This window comes from Ictalurus furcatus, chromosome 27, assembly GCF_023375685.1.
Source record: "Ictalurus furcatus strain D&B chromosome 27, Billie_1.0, whole genome shotgun sequence".
Lineage (NCBI taxonomy): Eukaryota > Metazoa > Chordata > Actinopteri > Siluriformes > Ictaluridae > Ictalurus > Ictalurus furcatus.
The window spans coordinates 10,808,227-10,832,508 of NC_071281.1; the positions used below are offsets into that span (position 1 = coordinate 10,808,227).

The following is a 24,282-nucleotide window of genomic DNA, read 5'->3' on the forward strand; positions in this document are numbered from 1 at the left end:
CAAAGGGGTAAACCATGTAAAAGCTTGGGGCATCTCCCAGATGGTGAAGAGGACCTAGGAGAGGAGCACAGCTGGGGAGTTTCTTCTCCACTGTCCTCACCATCGTCTTCCACATCAGTGTCTAGAACGAGAGAGAGAGACACGTTAGTGAGCATGTGCGCGGAGCATGAACTCTGCTCCCTTTTATAGCAGCCGCTCTTCTGCTGGATGGTGGAGAGAAGCCGCTCCAATCATTGGCTGCCAGCCATGTGTATTTCTGCTGCCCCACCTCGCAGCCATGTGCACTCTTGTTGTACCAAACAACCAAGGTGCTGGAATGGCACTGTCTCTTCAGCACCTTGCCGGCAGTTGTGCGAGGAGCATGCTTCTTGTTGTGTGTTTGGGCTGCCAGCCCGCACTCACCGTCCACTTTATTAGGAAAACATGTATACTCATCTAATCAGCTAATTATGTGGCAGCTGTGCAATGTATACAGTCATGCAAATACTGACCAAGAGCTTCAGTTAATGTTCACGTCAAACATTAGAAGGATAAAAATAAGATATTGGGGACTGATTTGGTTTGTGGTTTCTGGTTTGACTATTTCAGAAACAGCTGGTCTGGGATTTTCAAATGTTCATCAATCTCTAGAGTTTACACAGAATGGTGAAAAAACATCCTGTGAGTGATGGTTCTATAGACAGAAAACCTTTCTTGATGGGAATGGTCAGAGGGGACTTGCTCAACCTGACAGGAAGTCTACAGTAGCTCAAATAGCCACTCTTTACAACCATGGTGAACAGAAAAGTATGTCTGAATGCAAATGCCTTGAGGCAGTTGGGCTATGACAGCTGAAGACCATAGGAATCTGAGGCTACAGTAAGCACATGCTCACCAAAACTGTGCAGCTGAAAATTGGAAAAACATAGCCTGGTCTTGTTCCAATCCTCAACTGTCAGGTTTGGGTCATTCCATCTCAAGTGGTCCAATAATTGCAAAGTTGGTTGCGTGACCTTTTTTAATTAATTATTTATTTTTGAGTGATTGCCTCTATGTAAGGGCATTGCAAAATTACCAGATTGTTGTTATTTTTTATTATTTTTTATTTTACTTGGTTCCCAGGTGCAGTTTTACCTACAACTTTAGTTACTTATTTTGGAATGTTACTTTCAGAAATATTGTGTTTTTGTGCTGTGCCATCTTTGGCCTCTGTGAGAGTAATGCTCTAATAATGCTAGAAAGTAAACTAGTATTAGATCACATTTTCAGAATTTACTTATTCATGTTAAATAACAACTTTATCCTGGTCAGGTTTGCAGTTGATCCAGAGCCTATTGACTCCCTGGATGACACCAGTACTTCACAGTGCATTGTGCACATACACTTATTCATATGTGGGCAATCTAGAGCAGCCAGTCTGCCTACCAACATATTTTTGGGAGGCAGGAGGAAACCAGAGAACCCTGAAGAAACCCACACAGTCACAGTAACATGCAAAACTCTGCACAGACAGTAACCTAAGCATAGGATCGATAAAATGTTACAGCCTAACATTTTTAGATTGAATACTAAAGGGAAGCAGAGCTTGTGTGTGTATACTGTATGTGTGCATGTGTGGTGCACAGAATATAAGGAATAAAGATCAAGATCATATCAGATACTCACAGCTCTTTATATAACGCTTAAGCAATTTAAGTGACTTTCATTTTTTTTGTACGCAGCAGCCACATTTTCTGACAGTCTTCACTTCCCCCACTCTCTGTGTCTTGAATAGCGATTGTCTGCTGCAGCTCTGACTCATCATCAAATCCTCCCCCTGATTGCTGTACTTAAAAATGCATGAGGGGGGAAAAAAACGTTCTTATTTAATGCATGATACACTCCAGGTCCAACGCTAATGGAAACATGAACTGCTAACCTGTTGTTGCACAGTATTCTTATATATCATTTTTCAGATTTAAGTAGTTGTCTTATCTTCGACTCATTATTTAAAAACGACTTGACCTACAGTGATATAATTGGAAAAAACATAAAGAAGCTTGCACACTGTAGATCATGGACACACAGCGTAGGATGAGAGATTAAAGGATAGAGCAAGAAGGATGAGGGGGTGGAAAGACCGAGTGACAGGGAGTGAAAGAAAATGATTTGCGATGGGGCATGGTGATATTGATTGAAGGGAAAGTTTTGCGCAGCTTGCACCATATTTTGTGTGTATGTGCCCAGTGCTGTGGAAGTTTTCTTCAGTCAGGCAGCATATCTAAATGGAATCCAGCTCATTCACACCACATAGCGTATTTTTACCTGAGTAGGGTGAAGTGTGTTGCAGCACACTGCCGACGGAGACAGACTGCGTGAGAGAGATGAGAGAAGAGGCTAGCAGAGGACTCACACAGGAGTCTAATGCTGAGAGAGAGGTTGTAGTACATAAAGAGATATACACTAGAGAAAGGTTAGGAGTGGACACAAAACAGAGAAAGAGTGATAAAGATGCAGTTTGTGTGTTATATGCAAAATTGCTATGAATACAGATCGGACTAGTTTCTTCAATTCAAGCTTCTGTTTTTCATTTTTTTAATTAGCTCTATCCCCAGATGAGACAATGCTGGTGCAGGTTCCTTAAAAAGCAAAACATACATGGAGCTCTTATTAATACACTGTGGTATAAATTATCTACTTCCCTCAAGAAACAAAGATGAATAATAAGAACCACACTTACATAATTTATATCAGTAATTCAGTTTTTTAAATAAAAATATTGAAATTTGACTGAATTCCCACAGGCTCAACTTTATAACATGTGAGATACACATGTTCATCTCGTATGCCCAATGATCGGCTATATACCTTGTCCATCACCAGTCCATCAAAGTTAGTAGTATACACTTGCAATTCCATTCCATTTTCCATATCGCTTATCGTACACAGGGTCATGGGGAGCCTGGAACCAATCCCAGGGAACTCTGGGCACAAGGTAAGGGACCCCCTGGACAGGGTGCCAACCAACACAGGGCACAATCACACACACACACACATTCACACACCATTCATACAGTACAGACCATTTGGAAATGCAAATCAGCCTACAACACATGTCTTTAGCCTGGGGGAGGAAACCAGAGTACCCAGAGGAAACCCCCGAAGCACAGGGAGAACTCACACACAGGCTGTAGGTGGGATTCGAACCCCCAACCCCGGAAGTGCGAGGAAAACATGCTATATATTCTATACATACCTAGTTGACCTGGTGGAAAAATAGTAGTTAAAGTAATGTAATAATTTATAATGAGCTAGTTAGGTAGTTAATTGCATTAATTATATTGCAATTATATTAACTATTGGAAATGAATATATGTATATATGATCATGTAACACGTCGTGTTTACGCCCATGACAAAAAGGTCAGCATGTCATTGGAGAACATTTTGACTATAAACTGTGGCGAGTCTTTATTTTCCACAGAGTGACTGTTATAGCATGAGAGTTACATCATAGCTGGACTTTTTTGTTTCCTGCATGTTCCTGACTGTGAAAACCAACCGTGCATGCTAATTAATCTGCATAGTAAAAAAACCCAAAAAAACAAAACACTTTACGATCTCTAACTGTCACAAAGCTACATCAAAAAAGATGTCTGTTCTATGAAAATCAATAAATAACTGCACATTTTAAAAAATGAATAGCTCAAACACAGAATTTGTTTTTTATTAGCCTGTCCCTTCATGTACACCAGAATAGAAAGAGTACTTTGAACAGAGAACAGAACCAGCATGCCTACCAAGGAGGGTGCTGAAGTTTCCATAAAAAAAAAAATTGGCATTCTTAATGAACTACTTAAAACATACACCTAGCCCTACAGAAACTGTTAAAGTAACTGACTAACGTCAGGTTAGCGAAATCATTTGAATGTCATTTCCTGGTTAATCTATTCAAAAATGTACCTTGTGTAATAATCTTTTAATTCATGATAGTACTTTTAAGTATTAGGTCAGGTGTAGGCGTTTTGAAACACAGCTCTAGATAACAGTCACGTGGAGAGAATGGAGAGAATAGCTGGAGAAGAGAATGAGAGTGGAGGATGTGAGGATGCGGAGGATGTGGAAACTCTGGGCTAGACGCCTGAGAGGCAGCGATAGAGGCAAAGCGTAAAAGGCTCTGCAGCGAGAGAAGAACCAGCAGTGTTAGGAAGAAGACGAGAAGAGGAGGGCAGGAAGTGGATAATGAATGATGAATGGCAACGTGAAAGAGAACAGACAACTAAACGAGTGTTGCTACAGTGCGTCTCAGTGCATCACTCTCGCTTGCTCTCTACTCCTCCAGAGTTTCACTCCATCAGACCCTATTATTTTGCGCCTGTTTTTCAGCGCACCCTATTAAACCTTATCATTGGCCTCGTGCCTGCCAGCTTCACGCCTTTCTTCTCCCTATTAAACATACCGACGCGGCTGCTACAACACTTCCGCCGGAGCTGCTCACTCATGCTTTTTTCTTCTTCTTTCTTCCTGTCTTCCTAACACACACCCACACGCAGATGCTCTCTCACACCCTCTGTCTCTCTCTCTTTCTCTCTCTCTCTGACATACACACACATGCACACATACTCTCTCTGCCTCTGTCACATCCTCGTACTTCTAGAAATGCTAAATACTGGTGTTCAGACCTCACAATATGGCGATGCAATATGGCGTAATCTTGATATGAAACATTTACATGTTTAAGTAAACAAGTCACAGTTTTTATGCAATTAAATGGGGGTAAAAACTATTTGTGACACAGAACATCAATGCAGGGCAGAACAGTGGTGCATGGAGAAGCATTGCTGCCTTACAGCTCCAACTAAAATGAATCAACTTTTTGATAACTCATCCTGTACTAGATTCTGAGTTTGTCCAAGTAAATGCTCTCTAGAATGCTTATGTCCCTGCTCTGAAGGCGTGTTTTGCTCTACAGTAGCAGTTCATAAGTAGTGACCATGGTACGTCTGTGCGTTTTTGTTTGGGTGTATTCAATTTCCAAGCAATGCTTGCTGGTGAAGAAAAAAATGTTTGGAGGTCATTCCTTTGGTTATGTGAATGTTTTACCAACTTGGAGCTGTTTAATCTCAGAATGTCAGTACCTCACACTGATCAAAAGCATGATTCTTCTTTTATACACCAAGTTACAGCAATGATGTTGCATAATTTGTAGAAGGTGCATAAGATGTTCTCAGAAAATCCAGCAAGTCAAACTTTCCTAGAACCATAACAGTTCATAGGAACTAAAATTATACTAACAAACTTAACATAACATTCATATACCTACCTACTCATAACATGTTGTTAGTGCAATCATCTCACAAAGTATTCAATAGCGTTTTTAAGATTTGATTTGTTACTTTGCAATTTGAAGTTGACCTTCAGTCTTTTTAAATCTTACAGAAAAGTTGTTCATGATGGTGCAGCACACAAAGCTCTATTTCTTCAGCTTGTCACTCTGCAACTTTTTTTTGGATTTTTAAGACTTTTTCTGTTCCTTTATGGTGATTTGGGACATTTTTTGTTTGGTTTTAATTTTGCCTGTACATATAAAAAAAACAAACTTAAAAATGCAATGGTCTAGAATATTTTTTTTTTCAGCACAACCTAACCAACATGACCTGATAATTCTTTTTTCACTTAAAATACTATATCAACATACTGGACCTGAAACAAATAAAATTGTATTTATATGTAAATTTTGCAAAAATGATTTTACTTTGCTCAAAACCACAAATATGCAGAGCATATTTGTCTTTCGCGGAACAAATAGGTAAACTAAACATAAAATCAAGAAGTGTGCTCTCCAACTCTCCAACAGCTCTATCACTTCCTCTTCTAATGTATGTTCTTTCAGCCTGTATTTCTGAATCTGCAGATTCCAACATTATTTTTCAGTTTATTTATGACAAAAAATGGCAAAGATATTCCAATATATGCACGAAAGCCCTGTGCCAATTTGAGAATTAAACAAGCATGAAATAATTTTAAATTTCATATATTTACTATTTTTCTGTCTAGTCATACTGTAGCAACATCAAACAAAAACCACACTGAAGTTTTCAAGCCAGCACTTTTGACAGAAGTTGGTCATGTTGCGTAGAATGACATTTTTGTGACTGTCGAAAAAAAAAGAATAACGCAACTTAATCACAAAGACATGATCAGTGACCTCTAGTGGTTAAAAACATGGGAATATTATTTACTGAAAGAACCATGAGGAGCATTTTTAAGAGTGTATGGTTGATGGAACGAGGTTGCGTCTAGTGCGTGCAAATGTACCCTGCAGAATTAAATGGTAAATCTCATACCGGAGCATTCAAGTGACGCAAGTGCTCTATCATCTAGAGGTTACAAGTTCAAATCCCGATGATGCCACAGCCATCCATGACTAGCAGTGAAGAGAGCAAATTAAGTCGTGGTCTCTGGGCGTGAGAGGGATGGCTCTCTCCTGTCAGTCACAGTGACACTAACTAACGGTAGGTATCTGTGTGAGTTCATGTATGCGGAAGAGGGTAGATAGCACTTTAATCTGAGCATGTTATTCTGCACTTGACACAGCATGAGTAGCAGTTTGAAACTTTGCAGGTGGCTGTCTTTACATGTCTCAGAGAAAGCATTTGATAACCTTTATAACTCTATAAGAGATTATTTTTCAGAGTGGACTTCAAGTAGAACCATTTTAGAATCTTCGAACCCTTAAGCCCAGTTTACACTGCGCTGACAAATGCCGACCAATGGCAACAGACACTTTTGTCAGGTTTTGTTGGATGAGGGTGTTAACCCTGTTGGCGTTTATCGGCGTTTGTTTTCACAGACTGAACATGTTCAATCTGTGTTTGTCGGGTCATGTAATGTCTGAGCAGTGTGGAATGATTTTCCATTCAACTCTGACCTAATGTCACCTGGGCACGAACCGTTGCCATGACGATGAGGCAAGCGTCCCTGCTAACTCCATAGAAAGAAAGCCTGTGCGCAAGGGGCTAGGTGCACATACTTCTAAGTAGACTGTTTCCATGCATTTTTTGTCTTGCATGTGAGGGCTAATTGCTTAAAATATGTGAATATTGGACAAAAAAAAGTTTGATTTATCATAAATCTTCTTCAGGTGTGTTTGCAAGACTACCAGACTGATCAAATTTAAAACTTTTTGGCTATCTAACACGAGACTAGGCTAGTTTGGTGTCACTAGCCAAGGGGAGGCACAACTAAGTTAGCACTGTATGGGCTTAGCTGCTACACTGCCATGCAAAGTACATTAGCTGTCCTTATGCTCTGCTCATATTATGTTTGCATAACATGGAACTCATATAGACGTTTACACACCTTGTTGTCCTGCTCAGTATGAGAGGGTGTGAGTGTTTTAATTTCAACCCCTTTACTGGTAATACACCTGCGTGTATCCATTTTTTTCTCATACTGACTGTGTGAGCTATTTTTGGAAGAATTGAGACCTGTCAGCCAATAAAACACGTATTTCTTGGTATAACCCTGTCTGATTGGTCTTGCCTCCATTCACTGAAGATAAAACACTACACTCCGTTCACTGAAGATACAAAATTACAACACTGCCGCCTTCTTTTATTGATGTTCAGTTAGGTAGTAACAAACCGCTCCAAACGGTGAATTATTCGAGGCTTAAAAAAAATCTCTGGGGCTATAGCCCCAAATGCCCAGGCCAGGCCTGGACAAACCCGAGCAAAATTATGAAAGCGCATGTCCTATGCCTGCATTTCTCTGTATAAATCTAAGTGCCTTAGTAAATGCTCTGTCTCTCACATCCCAACAACCAAGGCTTCACCCACAACCTCTTTTGTTTCACTCTTCATCTTTTCAGGTGAAGAACGACATGTAAAGACACTTTGTGGTAAAAGGATCATCCATTTTTAAACCAGTCTGACTGTCCATAAAAAAAGCTTGTTGGTGTCTGTTGGGGCAGTGTGAACATGACAGTCGTGTTTCCCAACATTCTAAATCCAACGGCCAACTTTAAAAGTTGGTGATTGTCAGCATTGGTCAGCGTCTGTCTATCCAGTGTGAGTCCATCCAGCTCCAGTATGCCTAGCTGAAACTAAGATCCATGCCTCTTAGCCCCATGCTGAGAGACCTATTTATCATTTTCATATGTTCCCATTGTACAAAGTCCACTCCTAATCAGCCATGCATCCAGATCTGAAGAAGAGTCTGGGTTCACTGAGTTTCACTGATTAGGTGGAATGAAACCATGTGGTCTCAGCATTTACAGAGATTGCATGTGCTGTACTTTTCATCACATCTGTAATGATGTGCATGTGGCTTTTGTTGCAGATCTCGTTTCTCTTTAAGAGTCCGGCATTTTTCTTTTCTTTTTTTCTTTCTGTCAACGCAATCCCCCATGCCAGTCCAGTCTTACATTTCCTTCCTGACCACTGGCTTTTCTCGGGATTAATCTCCTCAGTTGAAAAGGGCAGGAACATTTGTGTGGGTCTCGGTGCTGGTTAGAGTCTCTTTTCAAGGTTGCACAAAGATTCAGAGCGGAACAAGGGCGAGTGTCTAATCAATGGACAAATTAGACTGACAAATTAAATTTGGTTGATTAAGGATGGTGAATGGTAAGTTTCCCAGGGCTTTGCCGAGGCTGAGAGGTGTCTCGGCAGCGTTGCCTTTGTGTCACAGTGTGCCTCAGGCACCAAAGATCCACAAGGAAATTAAATGACATTTATCGTCCCTTTGTGACACGACAGTTCAATTGGTTCACTTCTTAATCTAGGCAAAGATGTGAAACTAATACTGATGAGTGCCATGTTGATTCCAATGTCATATTATACTTTTATTTTACTCTTTTGATCTTTACTTCTAGCTTTTTTATAATTTTTTTTTGAGTTGGAAACAATGATTAGGCTCTTTTACATTTTCCATCTCATTATTCACAATGAATATTCTTTATATATATATATATATATATATATATATATATATATATATATATATATATCTTTTTAATTTGCCTACACGTTGATTGGATATGAAGTTCATTTTGTGATACCAAACATAATGCAAGCATAAATCAAACAATGACATAAGACTATATTTATGAATAATGGTTTTCTATATTCCTTCTTTTTTTTTGTTAATCTAAGCAATTTTTCAAAATTAGACACTGTCTTTGTGCGTGCAATATATTCATTACAGCCGATGGGCTTGCGAGAGAGAGAGAGAGAGAGAGAGAGAGAGAGAGAGAGAGAGAGGATGCAGGCAGAGTATAAATGAGTTTGCAGATACCCATCCATGCATGCACACACATACATACACACACACACACACACACACACACACACACACACACACACACACACACATATTTGGAGGGCATGTCTGTTGATGAAAGAGGTTAAAGGATGTACTGTTGCACCCGAGTGTGACATGCATATTATGGTCAATTTGCAAACTCTGCTTTACATTTGAACCGCTCAATTTTTTTGCCTGCTGTGCTGGGTTTCAAATATCACTTTCAAACTTCCTCATTTCCTGAGCAGGGCAGGGCAGGTCGGTAAGCCAGCTTGATGAAAAACCATCTAAATGCACACATACACCAGTTTTCCTCTCATGGTACTGTTTTGTATATACTAAGTGATTTGCAATGCTATTTGCTCAGTCCATATGCTCAAGAGTTTCTGTGCGACTGAGAGAAGGAAACCATTTTTCATGTTTAAGAGAGGAAATACTCTGGGAGTGTTTAAGGACACCCCCGACGCTCTGTCTCGGTCTTGTGCTGGCACTGGGATTAATGTTCACTGATGGTGAGAGAAGGTTGGAATGAATTAGTGGACAAGGAGAGAGATGAGGGGGTTCAGCATGACCGCCGAGCACCATTTCTAAGTGCAAATGCATGTAGTAGTTGGAGTACATGCTTTCTGGCACACAGAGTTCAGGAGTAGAGCCACGGGAAGGCTATTTACACATCCGTGACATTGTAAAACAGAAAGCATGATACACAGCGAAGAGACACGGACCTAAATGCACAGTTCTCCCTTTTTTTCTGACAGGATTCTCAAACTTTTTTCTCTGTCTCATCTCATATCTCATTTCCCACATCCAGAGTATAGATTTCTTTCATGCATTCCAATAATGTAAGAATGTAAGATTAGTACCAATTATGTTTTATTATTTGCAGTTCTTAACATTGATATCATGAAATATAGCAACAAATTGCCTAATAAAAATAATTTAATTACATCTCTGTTGAATTCTAAAATCTCATTGGTCAGAAGGTTTATGATACATTTTCTATAACAACATGACAAATCACAGGTTTATATTAATTTGCTCGAATATATTATTGTTTCTATAGTAACAGCAAGAAAAACAGAATAATTGATATGGTGAAGTTTTCTGTAAGGGGATGTTTAAGGACAGTGTTTCCAGTGTCAGCGTTAGTTAGTAAAAAACATGATGTATCATTCTTTACTTAATAATGACATGCAACTGCTGACAAAGCAAAATTTGTTATGGTATAAGAGGAATAAACACTTTGGAACAACTGTTACAAGAAAATAATCAACTTTGTGGTCATAATGGCCCTTTGCTCTGTATCTCACCACCCCATTATCAATTATTTTCCTATAACAACACTCTCTGTCATGTTTTATTCATTATTTTAAATATATTCACATGAAATAAGACTACTCTGTGAACACGTGCTCAATTTAGCTAGCTAGATCAGTGGTGATATTGAATCTGGATGTGCTATGTAGGCTAGTTAGCTATGTAGCTATCAAACTATGCAAAACAATGGTTAAGAATTACAAATGATGCTATACCATAAATAAATAAATAAAAAATTACAGGAATAATACATGCTACTTAAACACTGAGGCAAACTTTAGCCAATAGTAGTAGCAGCAGGAGGATTGAAGGATTGTGAGGTTTTCTGAGAAGATTTCATGTATTTGTTTATATTTATTCCTAATTTTCCCTGCTAATGCTAAGTAGCTGGCTATCATACAGTAAGCTAACCTGACAGGAATTCAGAGAAGTCATAATTATTCAGAATTTTTACCATAAATTCTTGGTTGCTAGCTAACCTATCCCTGACAGAATTTCTGAAGAAGCTTGTAGGTCATACATATGTGACCTGTTTTACCACTAATGCTAACTAGCAGGCTAACATGAGCTACCTTGACAGAATTTCTGTATGATTTTTTAAGTCATATTCATAATGTCTTATATTATGCTGTTTCTTCACTTGTAACACTTCTAATGGTGATTATAATGATTACCCCTATACGGAAATGTTCAAAAGACTCATATTTAAGATACATATATACAGGTTCCTCTCAGTCATTTGTACATGAGCAGACTGATTCTCCTCATCCATGTCTTTTCCATCACTCTTTATCTAGCCACTTCTTACTCAATCTGCTTCTTTCTCACTTTTTTCTTCCAGAGTCTCAGTCCTATTGCTCTAGATTTCCAATGGTGCAAATGTCACATCAGGATTACCAGTCAGTAAGAGGTCAGGTAGCGCAGATAGAGTGACCACCCACCATGGTAGTTGAGATGGTGTGTGTGTGTGTGTGTGTGTGTGTGTGTGTGTGTGTGTGTGTGTGTGAGTGACTCTCTCTCTCTATGTGTGTCTGTGTGTCTGTTTGTCTGTTCTCAGGGGATTGGCTTTTGAAATAGACCAGACAAACCAGGCTCCCCCACAGGGATTTCAGCATGACTGATCCAGTGCACTCACTCAGACCTTTAAAGGATCTAAAACTAAGAAATAAACTAAACAAAATGAACTGAGACAAAACATCAAACATCACTTAACCTCAAAAGATAACCTGAGGCCAGTTCCCGCTTCTCATATTTCATTCACAAAGCCCAGAGTAAACTTTATACAATGAACTAGCAAACCAAGCTGACAGTGTCTTTCCTCACAGGAATTTCAGCCTGCTCAAACTCTGTCTCAGCCTCAGTCTGTAATAGCGCTTCTCTTCCAAACAGAATTGCATGGCTGCAACAAAACCTAAAACCCAGAGCTAGCCAGAACCTGGTTGCTTTTCCATCACCCGCACAAGTAATGAAATACTACTCGAAATTAAAAATCAGTCAGCCATATGTCCTCAGATCATATCATCAAGCTTGAGACACAGAATTTGATTTAACAGATGAAGGGGAAGATATTTTAAATCAAGTTAAACATTGACATGAAAACTGTGGGTAAATGAATGAAAAGGAATCCAAAACATTAAATAGCTGTTTAAAACTGAGCTGTTACCTCTCAAATCCACCACAAGAAAGCATTTATAAAAGAGGCACTAGTCTACTACTGATTATTTTTATGCCAGTAATCAGAATAAATGTGCTGTTTGTATGATGCATTAATGTTATATATATATATAATAAATGCTTGCCTTCATCCTGGGACCTTTACAGAAATGACATGATGGAAAGAGGAAGATGAAGATGAAGAGGATAAGATTTATGATGGGATACAATGGCTTAGTGGTTAGCAAATTTGCCTCGAACCTCTGGGGCTGGGAGTTCAAATCCAACCTGTTTGCATGTTCTTTCGATCCTTTGGGGGTTTTCTCTGGGTACTGTGGCTTCCTCTCCCAGCCCAAAGACGTACGTTGTAGGCTGATTGGTCACAGAATGTGTACACTGGATTTAACAATTCCATACACTCCTGTTAAAACTGCAGATTATGAAAGCAAGATGAAAGCAAGATAAATCATGTCAGATATTTTTCCACCCTTAATGTGATTCAGCAACCAACAAAATTCAAGTGAAGGACATATAGAAACACTTTAGGGGGAAAAAAAAGTAAAACAATCTTACAGTAACTTGGTTGCACACCCCTTAACTAATACTTTATTAAAGCGCCTTTTATAAGGCAGCACTCTGGCTTTTTAGGTAAGAATCTACCAAGCACATATTGATTTGGCAATTTTATTTCATTCTTCTGGAAAAAAATGCTGCAGACTTATCATCACCTGTGTACAGCCCTCTTTCAGGTATTCCACAGGTTTTTGATAGGATTTATAGTAAATCTGGGCTCTGGCTAGTTCTACTTTGGTCTCATCAGAAGACCATACCAGGTGCCCTTGGATATTTGTTGTGTTTTTTTTGTTTGTTTGTTTTTTGGAGAAAGGACTTTTGTCTAGCCACCCTATCCCATAGCCCAGATGTATACTCAGAAGATGCAAAATATTGTTGTCACATGCAGGTAGTGATGAGTACTTGCCAGATATTCCTGCAGCTTCTGTTGCCATAGGTCTCTTGGCAGCCTCCCTGATAAGTTTTCTTCTTGTCCTTTCGTCAATTTTGCAGGGATGTTCTGAAATGGTAATGTCAGTGTGGTGTCCCATTTTGTCCACTTGATGATACATGGTACATCTAATGTTTTGGAAAATCTTTTGTACGCCTCTTGCTACCTTTCAACATTGAGATCCTTCAGCACTTGGGTGAAACCAAGAAGATATCAAGTAAATCCTACAGAAATAACTGATCTTTATATGGGGTTAATCAGAATCAATTCATTTATGGCAGGCAGGCCCGAACTGGCCATCAGGAGCACTGGGAGAATTCCCAGTGGCCTGGCGACTGATTTGGATATTATTTTATATTGTTGCCTGCTAATTGTACCAAAGTGATAATTTTCGAATTCAGCATTCAATAAAAAAAAAAATAATAATAAATAAATCATGAATCTGTTAGTCTTGACTGGCAACGCTACGATTCGACTTACGCCTCCGCCAAACGGTTAAACAAAATGCGAACACTCGATGATGGAGAGAAAGCGGCCAGGTGGAGCAGAGTGCGAAAGGGCACGGAAAAAGAAAACACTCCAAGAAGAAGCAGAGAAATGTTACAAAATTATTGACCTGTTCTGGGCTTCAAGTGCAGGTCAGTTTCATCTATTAACACTGTACTTTCTTCTTCGTTAACTTAGCTAAGTATCGAACTGCTAGAAAATGTTAGCAGTAGCGCCCCTATTACTATCGTCACTCAAAATACTGTATGCTAAAGGAGTTAATATTATTTATTGTAAAGTTAATATTAACATTAATTATTATTATTTATTGTAAAGTTAATATTAATATTAATGATTATTATTTATTGTAAAGTTAATATTAATATTAATGATTATTATTTATTGTAAAGTTAATATTAACATTAATTATTATTATTTATTGTAAAGTTAATATTAATATTAATGATTATTATTTATTGTAAAGTTACATGAGTAATTTAGCAGACAAATATTCACATTCATTTAGGTAGGTAGGGAGCAGGGAGACAGGAGCGATAATGCAGACATCAACAAAAATGAGTCATAAAAATGCAATAACATTTTTCTAAAAAGATATTGTCAATGTAGTTTATTATTGTACTAATTTTGATGTTTAGACAATTTAGAAAATTATATCTGCCCATTTGGGTGGTTTAAAAGCTTTTTTCCTTTTTATTTTTTTCAAGTGAAGGTGGAGACAGTCAACCTAGCACTAGCTCTGGTGCAGTAATGATCACACATCAGCTTCAGCCAGGGAGTGAGATGACAGGTAGAAGGGAACATAAGAAAAAAATCAACATATTGGATGAAATATAGTGTTGCTAAATTTTGGGTATTTAAGTTATTTGAAGATAAAAACAACAATACATTGTCCTAATATAATACCTTGATTTGAACTAAAATAAATGTAGATTCTGTGCAAACAAATTACAATGAGGTGGTTGTTTTGCACCAAGGTGGAGACAGATCTGTTTGTAAGTGACACATTAAGTCACAAGCAAAGAAGTGACAGGTACAAGAAAAATGCACGCATACATACATACATACATACATACATTGATAATGTTTCAGTTTAAATTTCCAATAACACTAGTACTCTACTTTACTCAGTGTATGAGGCTGATGATCCTGCTGGTGGTACCGTTCAAGAGAAAGCCTTTCATTATTTTTCACAACCCCAGCCTAAGGATTTAGACCTATTTATTTTTGCTACCATCCACTGCAAAGCCCAAAACAAGCCATTCCTAACATATTCTACAGCAAAGACAAAATAAACAGGAAGTTGTTGACATACTGTGAAGAGTCAAACTCTTTATACTGTTCCATTTATCTGGCATTTGCCAAACCCTCAGCCAGTGATAGTTCATTCATCAAAGATGGAATGAGCGCATGGAAGCATGTTCATCAAAGAACATGCTTTACTGAGCATGAAGGGAGCAAAATCCACAGAGAGAGTGCAGAGGCCCATTTTCTGAGGGCAAACAAGGGCGATATAGGTAATCTACTGACAGAAAGGCAGATATCAGCACATCGAGATCAAGTAAGGAAGACGCTACAGGTCATGGAACGTATGATTAATGTCATCAAGGTCATTAGTAAGCGTGGCCTTAGTTATTGTGATGATAAGCACAAGTGCGCTTATTCCTTAGAAGACTTGACTTTAGATCATGGCAGGACATGTCAATGAATGCATTGAAAAGAGTTAAAAGCTGCATGAAACTGGACATAAAGGTGACAGTAAACAAATGGATACAACACAAGATATGACATCTAAGAGTCAATGTGCCATTGTACTAAGATATATGACAGATGTCATCAATGAGAAACTAATAGCAGTCGTCGAGTGTAAGTCCTCTACTGGAGAAAATCTTGTTGTTTTGCTGAAGAATGTTTTGGGAAAAAATGGCATTGACATCAAGAAATGCATTGGCAACTGAACAGATGGGGCTGAAAACATGCAAGGGCAGTACGAGGGATTTTCTGCACTTCTCACACAAGATTCACCAGCACAAGTCCATGTTTGGTTTTATGTGCATATTCTTAATCTTGTGTTGGCAGACACAGCTGGAATTAGTGTCAATGCATCACTTTTCTCCATTATTGCTCTAATAGGAGAAACACGGTGGTGGTCCAAAGACCAAGCACTATGCAAAGTTTTGGATATTTTGGAAAACCTGAGGTGGCACTTTTCATTGACCTTATTACCACCCTGGTGAAGATGGAGAAAGACAATACAGCTGACTGTGAGATTGAAAGCCAGAGGTTACATTGAGGCATTACTCAGCTATGAAACCATACTCACAGCACAGATTTTTCTTCGAATATTTGCTCAAATTACACCACTGTCAATGTACCTTCAGACAAGTGGCATGGACTTGCTAACTGCTCAATGCATGGTTATGGGGACTGAAGACAACTTGAAAAGATTCAGCCGGGATTTTTGAAGGTGTTAAAAAAGCAGCAGATACATTTGTACTGTGAGTAAACAGCAATCTACAGGAGCAAGATGATTATGACTGTAAAGTTCAAATTGCCGTCCCAGAAAAAAATGCGAAGAAAAAATAAAGTCATGCCAGGCAAGATGGCAGAGAATGAGCCACTTTCAGATTCTTTGAAAGAATACAGAATCAAAGTCCACAACGTCATCATGGACACTGTAGCATAGCATAAGATAGCATCTACCACCAATACACAGCAAGTGCAGCTCTGTGTTCAGATTTTGCCTGCATGGATCCTAAAAAAATTGCTGAAATACAACAAAATGGGCTCCCAAATTCAGCTCTATTTTGAACTTGGGTGGCTGTGGCTCAGGCGGTAGAGTAGGATGTCCACTAATCGTAGAGTTGGCGGTTTGATTCCCGGCCCACATGCCGAAGTGGCCTTGGGCAAGACACTGAATCCCAAGTTGCTCCCAATGGCAAGTTAGCGCCTTGCATGGCAGCTAGGCTACTTTGGTGTGTGAGTGTGTGTGAATGGGTGAATGAGACACAGTGTAAAGTGCTTTGGATAAAAGCACTATATAAGTGCAGACCATTTGATGATCTTGCCACAGTGGAGACATTGCAGGCGGAGCTGACAAACTTGGCAACACACTCGGAAGGGCTGAAGATGTCAGCTTTGGATAGCTATAGTGTAAAGACAGTGTAGGAACTCTCAAGAGAAGATGCCAACCTTTCAGTTGCTGATGAACGCTTGAAGTTGGTGAGCACAGTTTGTTCAGCTTGCAAAAACTGTGCAATATGTTGCCATATCCTTCTGTCTAAATAGAGCCTTCTCACTGATGCCTATCATGTCTTTGGACTGGGCTACAGATTTTTATTGACATTGTCTGTGACCCAGGTAGCCTGTTAAAGAAGCTTCTCCACATTGAAACTTGTGAATAACAGACTTAGGACCTCTATTAATCAGGAACACCATGAGGCTTTCATGTTAATGTCAACAGAGAGGGAGATACTTGTTGGAATTGACACTGACAACATTATTGATGAAGTTGCTGAGAGCAGCGAAGTCTTACGCAACCGGCTGACCTTCTAAACTAACATTTTTGTTTAACCTCTCTTCTGCAGTTAATGTACATTTATGAGTGAGAAGTAGAGAGGCAATAGCAGCGTTGGACTTCTAGCATAAATGCTTGGTATAACGATCTGTGCAGACCCATGTAATCTGATATTAGGACTGCTTTACTTCTAGGTTGGTTGTTTATGTTTTTATGTGATGGTCATACTGTGTAATAAATTTAATTTAGGGGGGGAATAGGGTTGTCCGTGGGTTCTAAATTTGATTTTGGTGCATAGGATGGCCTGGATGCGTGTAGGATTTCTCGGCATGAAACTGTGTCCCAGTCCGGCCCTGATGACAGGCATAAGCTTACTTTTGAACATGAGTTTGAATGTGATTGCACCATTCTGAGCACAGTCGCATGCTCCATTATAAGGGTGTGGGACACTTGTTTAACCAGGTTATTATTTACTAGTTGCTATATTTATTATTTATTTATTTATTTATTTTATTTGTATAGCGCTTTTTACAATAGACATTGTCTCAAAGCAGCTTTACAGAAATATCAACATGGTATACAGATATTAAAGGTGCGAATTTATCCCAACTGAGCAAGCCACTGAGTGGCGACGGTGGCAAGGAAAAACTCCCTAAGATGTTTTAAGAGGAAGAAACCTTGAGAGGAACCCGACTCAGAAGGGAACCCATCCTCATCTGGGTAACAACAGATAGTGTGAAAAAGTTCATTATGGATTTATATGAAGTCTGTATGGCCTTAGGAGCAGCCGTAGTCCCAGCAGTCTGGAATTAGAGAAGATTTGAGCTCCATCCAGAGGCAGAAAGGATCTGGATCTCTAGTATCTCCATAAATTCATGTGGGGCTCGGCGAAAGGAGAGAGGGAGAAAAAAGATTATTATGACTGCGAAGTAGTAGAACAGAATCTAGTCAGGGTAGGCTTGAGTAAACAAATACGTTTTAAGCCTAGACTTAAACACTGAGACTGTGTCTGAGTCCCGAACACTATATCACACTGAAGGTTGAAAATGATCTGACATAATTTATTTATTTATTTAAATCACAAAAAATCTGTATGTTTACAAGTGTATGTTTATAATTATCACTGTTTATGTTAGCTGTATCATTTTATATAATTCCTACATTTTACAGAGTTACATGCTGACTATCAGTGCCTTGAGGTAATTCTAACATACAGAAAACCACTAAGTACTTCACATAACCGTGAACACAACACCAGTTCAAACACTCAAATAGCCTTGAAACTGATGCATTGCTTTTAGCTGGATGAAAATTACCTGGGCTGATTTCTCTATAATATAGTAATTGGATGAGTTAGTAAACATGTAAGTCACTTGTACTGTTGGCTTTAATCGTGGTTTGGCTGACCTTTGTGATCTTGAAGTGAGTGCATACATTGAGCCAATTATGCCCAAAGAGTGTTTTCATCATTAAAAAGTGACTGTTAACAAAGAAAGGCAGAATGAATTGTGAAAGGAAAAGATGGCAGAGATCACGTTGGGGGAAAAAAAAACAAAAAAAAACAGCTTTACTTGTAGGTATCTTTACAAGGGCAGCTAGCTGTCAAGGCCAAACTGATTAATGCAGAATCACTACATGTTCACCCAGAACGCCTGTCTAACTGTTCAAAGCCTAGGGGAGTTTCTGTTGCCTCATTAATTTTTAATTTGCCAATCGACTAGCTCAGATAAAGGCAAACTTTTCTTAATATTTTTGTTTCTGTACTATAATTACAGCAGCTCATGCAGGGTTTGCTGCCTCTGTGCCATTACATTATTATATCTGGGTCTAACTCACAAAAGCTTGTAAAGAGAAGCAAGTTATTAAGTATTATTTAATGGTTAGGCAATATACACCACAATCTGTAAGTAAATGAACAGTCATGCACTTGTTCTATTCCTGTTCTTGAAAATACTAGATGTAAAGTAAAGCTATCACTATAAAGTGGTATGTATTTATACCATATTTCTTCAACTGCACGGTCCTGTAGGTTCATTCTGTACAACACCAAGAATATCAGACCCTATCTCACCGAACAAGCTACACAGCTACTAGTCCAGGCTTTTGTTATCTCAAAACTGGACTACTGCAATGCAATACTCCTGGGTCTCCCGGCCAGCTCCATCAAACCCCTTCAGATAATTCAGAATGCATCAGCACGCTTGTTTTCAACTAGCCCAAAAGGACCCATGTCACACCCCTCTTCATCTCCTTCCATTGGCTTCCTGTAGCCGCACGTATCAAATTCAAGACTTTGTCTGGAACAGCACCCCCGCTACCTCAACACTCTCCTTAAGGTTCACGTTCTCTCATGCAATCTGCGATTGGTTAACGACCGACGCTTAGTAGTGCCTGCTCAGCGTGGCTCAAGGTCCAGAACCTTCAAACTCACTGTCCCTCAGTGGTGGAACGAACTTCCAACTGCAATCCGGACAGCAGAATCTGTCACTATTTTCAAAAAACAACTAAAGGCCCACCTCTTCCATGATCACTTAACTAACCCCTAACCTTCAAACCCCCACATTATTAAAAATACATAACAATAAAAATAAATTACTCTGGCTCTTTCACCTCTACTCACTCTGATTCTCTAGAACTTAATTATGAATCTTGTATGGTAGCACTACTTGTATTGTTCTCCGCTTGACATATCGCTTTGCTTATATTTCCTCACTTGTAAGATGCTTTGAATAAAAGCATTTGCTAAATGAATAAATGTAAATGTAAATGTATACCATCTGTTATACCTGGATGAAACATACCATATTTGCATGGATAATTTTTTTATTTTTATTTATTTCTATCATTATTATTTTGGATGTAACCCCTATATCTGGAACCATGAATAATTAGAGAAATGAATGTGTCATGTTTGGTGCTAGGTTATAGGTCTTTTGTTGCCAATGAGTGCCTGAAGTTTTAGGGGATTATTCGCTCCAGTCTTGTTTTCAGTGAGTAAATCTAAGACATAGTTTAGAAACTTTTAGAAAGTCAATCAAGAAACATACTAATTGATGTATATTTTTAAATGTATTCATTTAGTTTTTGCTAATATAATAGTTTAAGTGGTTTCAGTTTTATGCAGTTTTTAAAATGCTAAACCAAAAGGTCAGTTAATCAACACCTGCAATAACACTGTCAATGAGTAAAATTATGAACACAATGAACACCAAATAAAACCAACTTAATTAACATGTTCGTGGTTTAATAGCAAATTTTATTATTTACACATGGAGACCAGAGTTCATTAAGTTTAAGAACATTTAAGAAAATTGTTTACTTTAATTTTTGCTAATTTTCTGTCCACTTATTCATAGTCAAGGATTGAATAATCATTACTGAATGCAGGTGTATTTAAATAACATATAAACAAACATGATTTAATATGCATAAACTTACTTTATAACACAGTACTGTTGAATTCATTATAATACATTCTGTTTTCCAACAAAGCAAAGTCTTCAGGAAAGAGGGCTTTGCAGTTTCTTAGTAACATGAGAGGTTGCATTTTTTTTTTGTCTTATTATGTTCAAGAGAGAGAAAAAGACAGGCTTGTGAGGGGATGAATGTTTCTATTTGTTATAACATCAATGATAATAGGAACAAGCTTGTTTTGTGGACTTTCCACAAGATTCTAGTGCTGGTAAGTTGCTGTAGAATGGTAGAATGTGTATATATATATATATATATATATATATGTAAATCAATTGTGTGGTGGTAATGGCGTCACTCCAGCCTAGCGTTGAATATGTTCTTATAGCAGAATGCCCCATCATGTTTTATTTCTTACTATTACTGTTGTTGTTTTTGGGGGTTTTTTTCCATTATTTATAGTTGATCAATTCTGATGTTTGTGTATTGTTAATGTTAATTAATGCAGTAAATAATTTTAGTTAATGGAACCTTAATGTAATGGTCAACACAATTTTTTTTCTTCCTCTCTATTTCTGTCTTCCTCTGTCTCTCTCTCAGAGCTGATCGACGGCACTCCCACCCTGAAGATAAACCACGGCTCGGGCACTCTAGTCCTGCAGTTGCCGGGCAACGTGAACGTGGCGGACAGACGGTGGCACAGACTGGATGTGAGGAGCAATAGCAAGGTGGGCATGTGTAGGTGGCATCAGGACCTCTACCAAGCCCTGCATCCCAAGGGGACTTTCATGCTTTACCTAGTCTGAACTTTTTACTCCTCCCTTTTGTTCCATTCCAACACAGCACTATTTTGCTAATATGTGTATCTTTTACTCTGTATGCATGAATTTTATTCTCAGGCACAGTGACAGAGAGATTGAGATGGTGACTTAAGGAGACACCAATCAGCCATAACATTAAAACCACCTGCCTAATATTGTGTAGGTCCCCCTTATTTTGCCAAAACAGCTCTAACCGGTCAAGGCTGCTGAAGGTGTGCTGAGATATCTGGCACTAAGATCTTAGCAGCAGATCTTGTAAGTTGCAAGGTAGGGCCTCCATGGTTCAGACTTGTTTGTCCAGGACATCACACAGATGCTTGATCGGATTGAGATCTATGGTAATTTGGAGGTCAAGTTAACCCTTGAGCTCTTTATGTTCCTCAAACCATTTCTGAACAATTTTTGCAGTGTGTCAGGGTGCATTATTTTGCTGAAAGAGGCCACTACCATGATGGAATACCATTGCCATGAAGGTGTGTACTTGGGTCTTGGCATTGATATGAATGTTACTTTGACTCATACCACCTACCTAAACATTGTTTCAAACTATGGTTTCCCATCAGAACATTGCCCAGAGCAATACTGTCTCCATCGGCTTGCCTTCTTCCCATTACCACTTTGCTGGTACCATCTCGTGCCCAGGTAGCACACACACTCAGCCGTCCAGGTGATGAAATAGAAAGAAGATGTATTAGACCAGGCCAAATTCTTCCATTGCTCCATGGTCCAGTTCTGATACTCACGTGCCTATTGTGGGTGCTTTTGGTGGTGGACATGGATCAGCATGGGCACTCTGACCGGTCTGCAGCTACGCAGTCCCATACGCAGCAAGCTGCGATGCTCTGTGTTCTGACAACTTTCTGTCATAGCCAGCATGAACATTTTCAGCAATTTGGGCTACAGTAGCTTTTCTGTGGGTCAGACAAGATGGTCTAGCCTTCGCTGTACATCAGTGAGCCTTGGTGCCCATGACCCTGTCGCTGGTTCACTAGGTGTCCTTCCTTGGACCACTTTTGGTGGGTACTAACCACTGCATACCGTGAACACCCCCACAAGACCTGCCATTTTGAAGATGATCTGACCCAGTCGTCTTGCCATCACAATTTTGCCCTTATCAAAGTTGGTCCTTACCCGTGCCTATTTTTCCTGCTTCCAACACATCAACTTCGAGAACTGGCTGTTCACTTGCTGCCTAATATATCCAAATCCTTGACAGGTGCCACTGTAATGTGATAATCAATGTTATTCACTTCACCTGTCAGTAGTTTTAATGTTATGTTTGATCAGTGTATATAATGTATAACACCTGTGGATGGAGATGGCAAAGTATGAATGAACCTTTTTCCAATGTATCCTTCTCCATTCAGTAATATTTCAATAACCAAGAGAAGCGCCCCAGGGTCAGTTCCAAATTCGAATTTATAGTGCTCACTTTATATCAAAAACAGTGTGTGAGCATGCCGCTGGCTGTTTGAGAATATTGCAGTTCACTGCTCATATCTATTTGACATGCATTTAGTTTAATTGTATTGTAGCTGATAGAACTTGACAGGTATTGTATTTGCAAGTGTAAATGTGAATTGCTTGACATGTCTAATTGCATTTTATAAAGCTGTACATGAGGTGAGAATAAAGAGAAGATTCAGTGTAGATTCAGTGTTTTTTTTGTGTGTTTTTTTTTAATGCAGCTCTGCCTCAGTTTGAGTATGTATAACCTGTAGTTATAGTCATGAGTCTGTAGTGTAAAGGTCTTCACTGAAGAGCAGCCTGATGGAAAGAGAAAGAGCCCATGTGAAGTGGAAATTGAAACTTTACACTTAAGCTTGAGCTGGCTTCTGTGATTCAACGTACGTGGCTGTGTGTGTTTGTGTGTGTGTGTGTGTGTGTGTGTGTGTGTGTGTGTGTGTGTGTGTGTGTGTGTGTGTGTATGGCTGTTCTGTCTCTTTCAGGATGTACGCTTCACATTAGACCGCTGTGCTGGAGCCACAGTTATGGAGATGGAGGGTGTAGGCAGCTGGCTGACCACAGAGGACCACACTTCCTGTGAGGTGTTGGGAGTCACACCAAACCTGGACAGGTTAAACTTTTAATTGCATTTACATTTTCACAACTATTACAAAGCTTTACATTTTCACTAGTAGTCGAAGTAGTGTAGTAGTAGTAGTAGTAGTAGTAGTAGTAGTAGTAGTGATAGTAGAAGCAGCAGTAGTACCAGTAGTAGTGATAGTATAGTATTGATAGTAGAAGTCATAATAGTAGTGATAGTAGTAGTAGTGATGGTAGAAGTAGTAGTAGTAGTGATGGTAGAAGCAGCAGTAGTACCAGTAGTAGTGATAGTAGAAGTAGCAGCAGTAGTAGTAATGATGGTAGAAGCAGCAGTAGTACCAGTAGTAGTGATAGTAGTAGTAGTGATAGTATAGTATTGATAGTAGAAGTAGTAGTAGTAGTGATAGTAGTAGTATTGATAGTAGAAGTAGCAGCAGCAGTAGTAGTAGTAGTAATAGTAGTGATGATAGTAATAATACTACTAGTAGTAGTAATACTAGTAGCAGCAGGAGTAGTAGTATTAGCAAATATACTCTCAAAAAGGGGTCCTTAAAGATTCTTAAAAGGGTTGTACTGTGTACTGTTTAATGTAGGTGGGATTGGTGATAAAAAATGAAGATCCTAGAAGAAAGAGAGTTAGCACATCGTTTGTGTGATCACTATTTAATGAGGTGAAATTCACTGCTCTGAGGAGCTAATTCCTTTGTTCTATGCGTGTGTCTTTCCCCTTTCATTGGCTTTTTCATCAGG

General features: G+C 38.9%; 1 protein-coding gene across 1 annotated transcript in view; it reads left to right on the top strand.

Annotated features, from left to right (window-relative positions):
• si:ch211-186j3.6 (neural-cadherin) overlaps positions 1-24,282 on the top strand; it is a 270,148-nt gene that overhangs the window by 207,456 nt on the left and 38,410 nt on the right. Inside the window, exons 24-25 of the mRNA XM_053617155.1 lie at positions 21,266-21,393; positions 23,436-23,563. Coding sequence (XP_053473130.1) covers positions 21,266-21,393; positions 23,436-23,563 — 256 coding nt within the window. The remainder of the gene's footprint in view (positions 1-21,265; positions 21,394-23,435; positions 23,564-24,282) is intronic.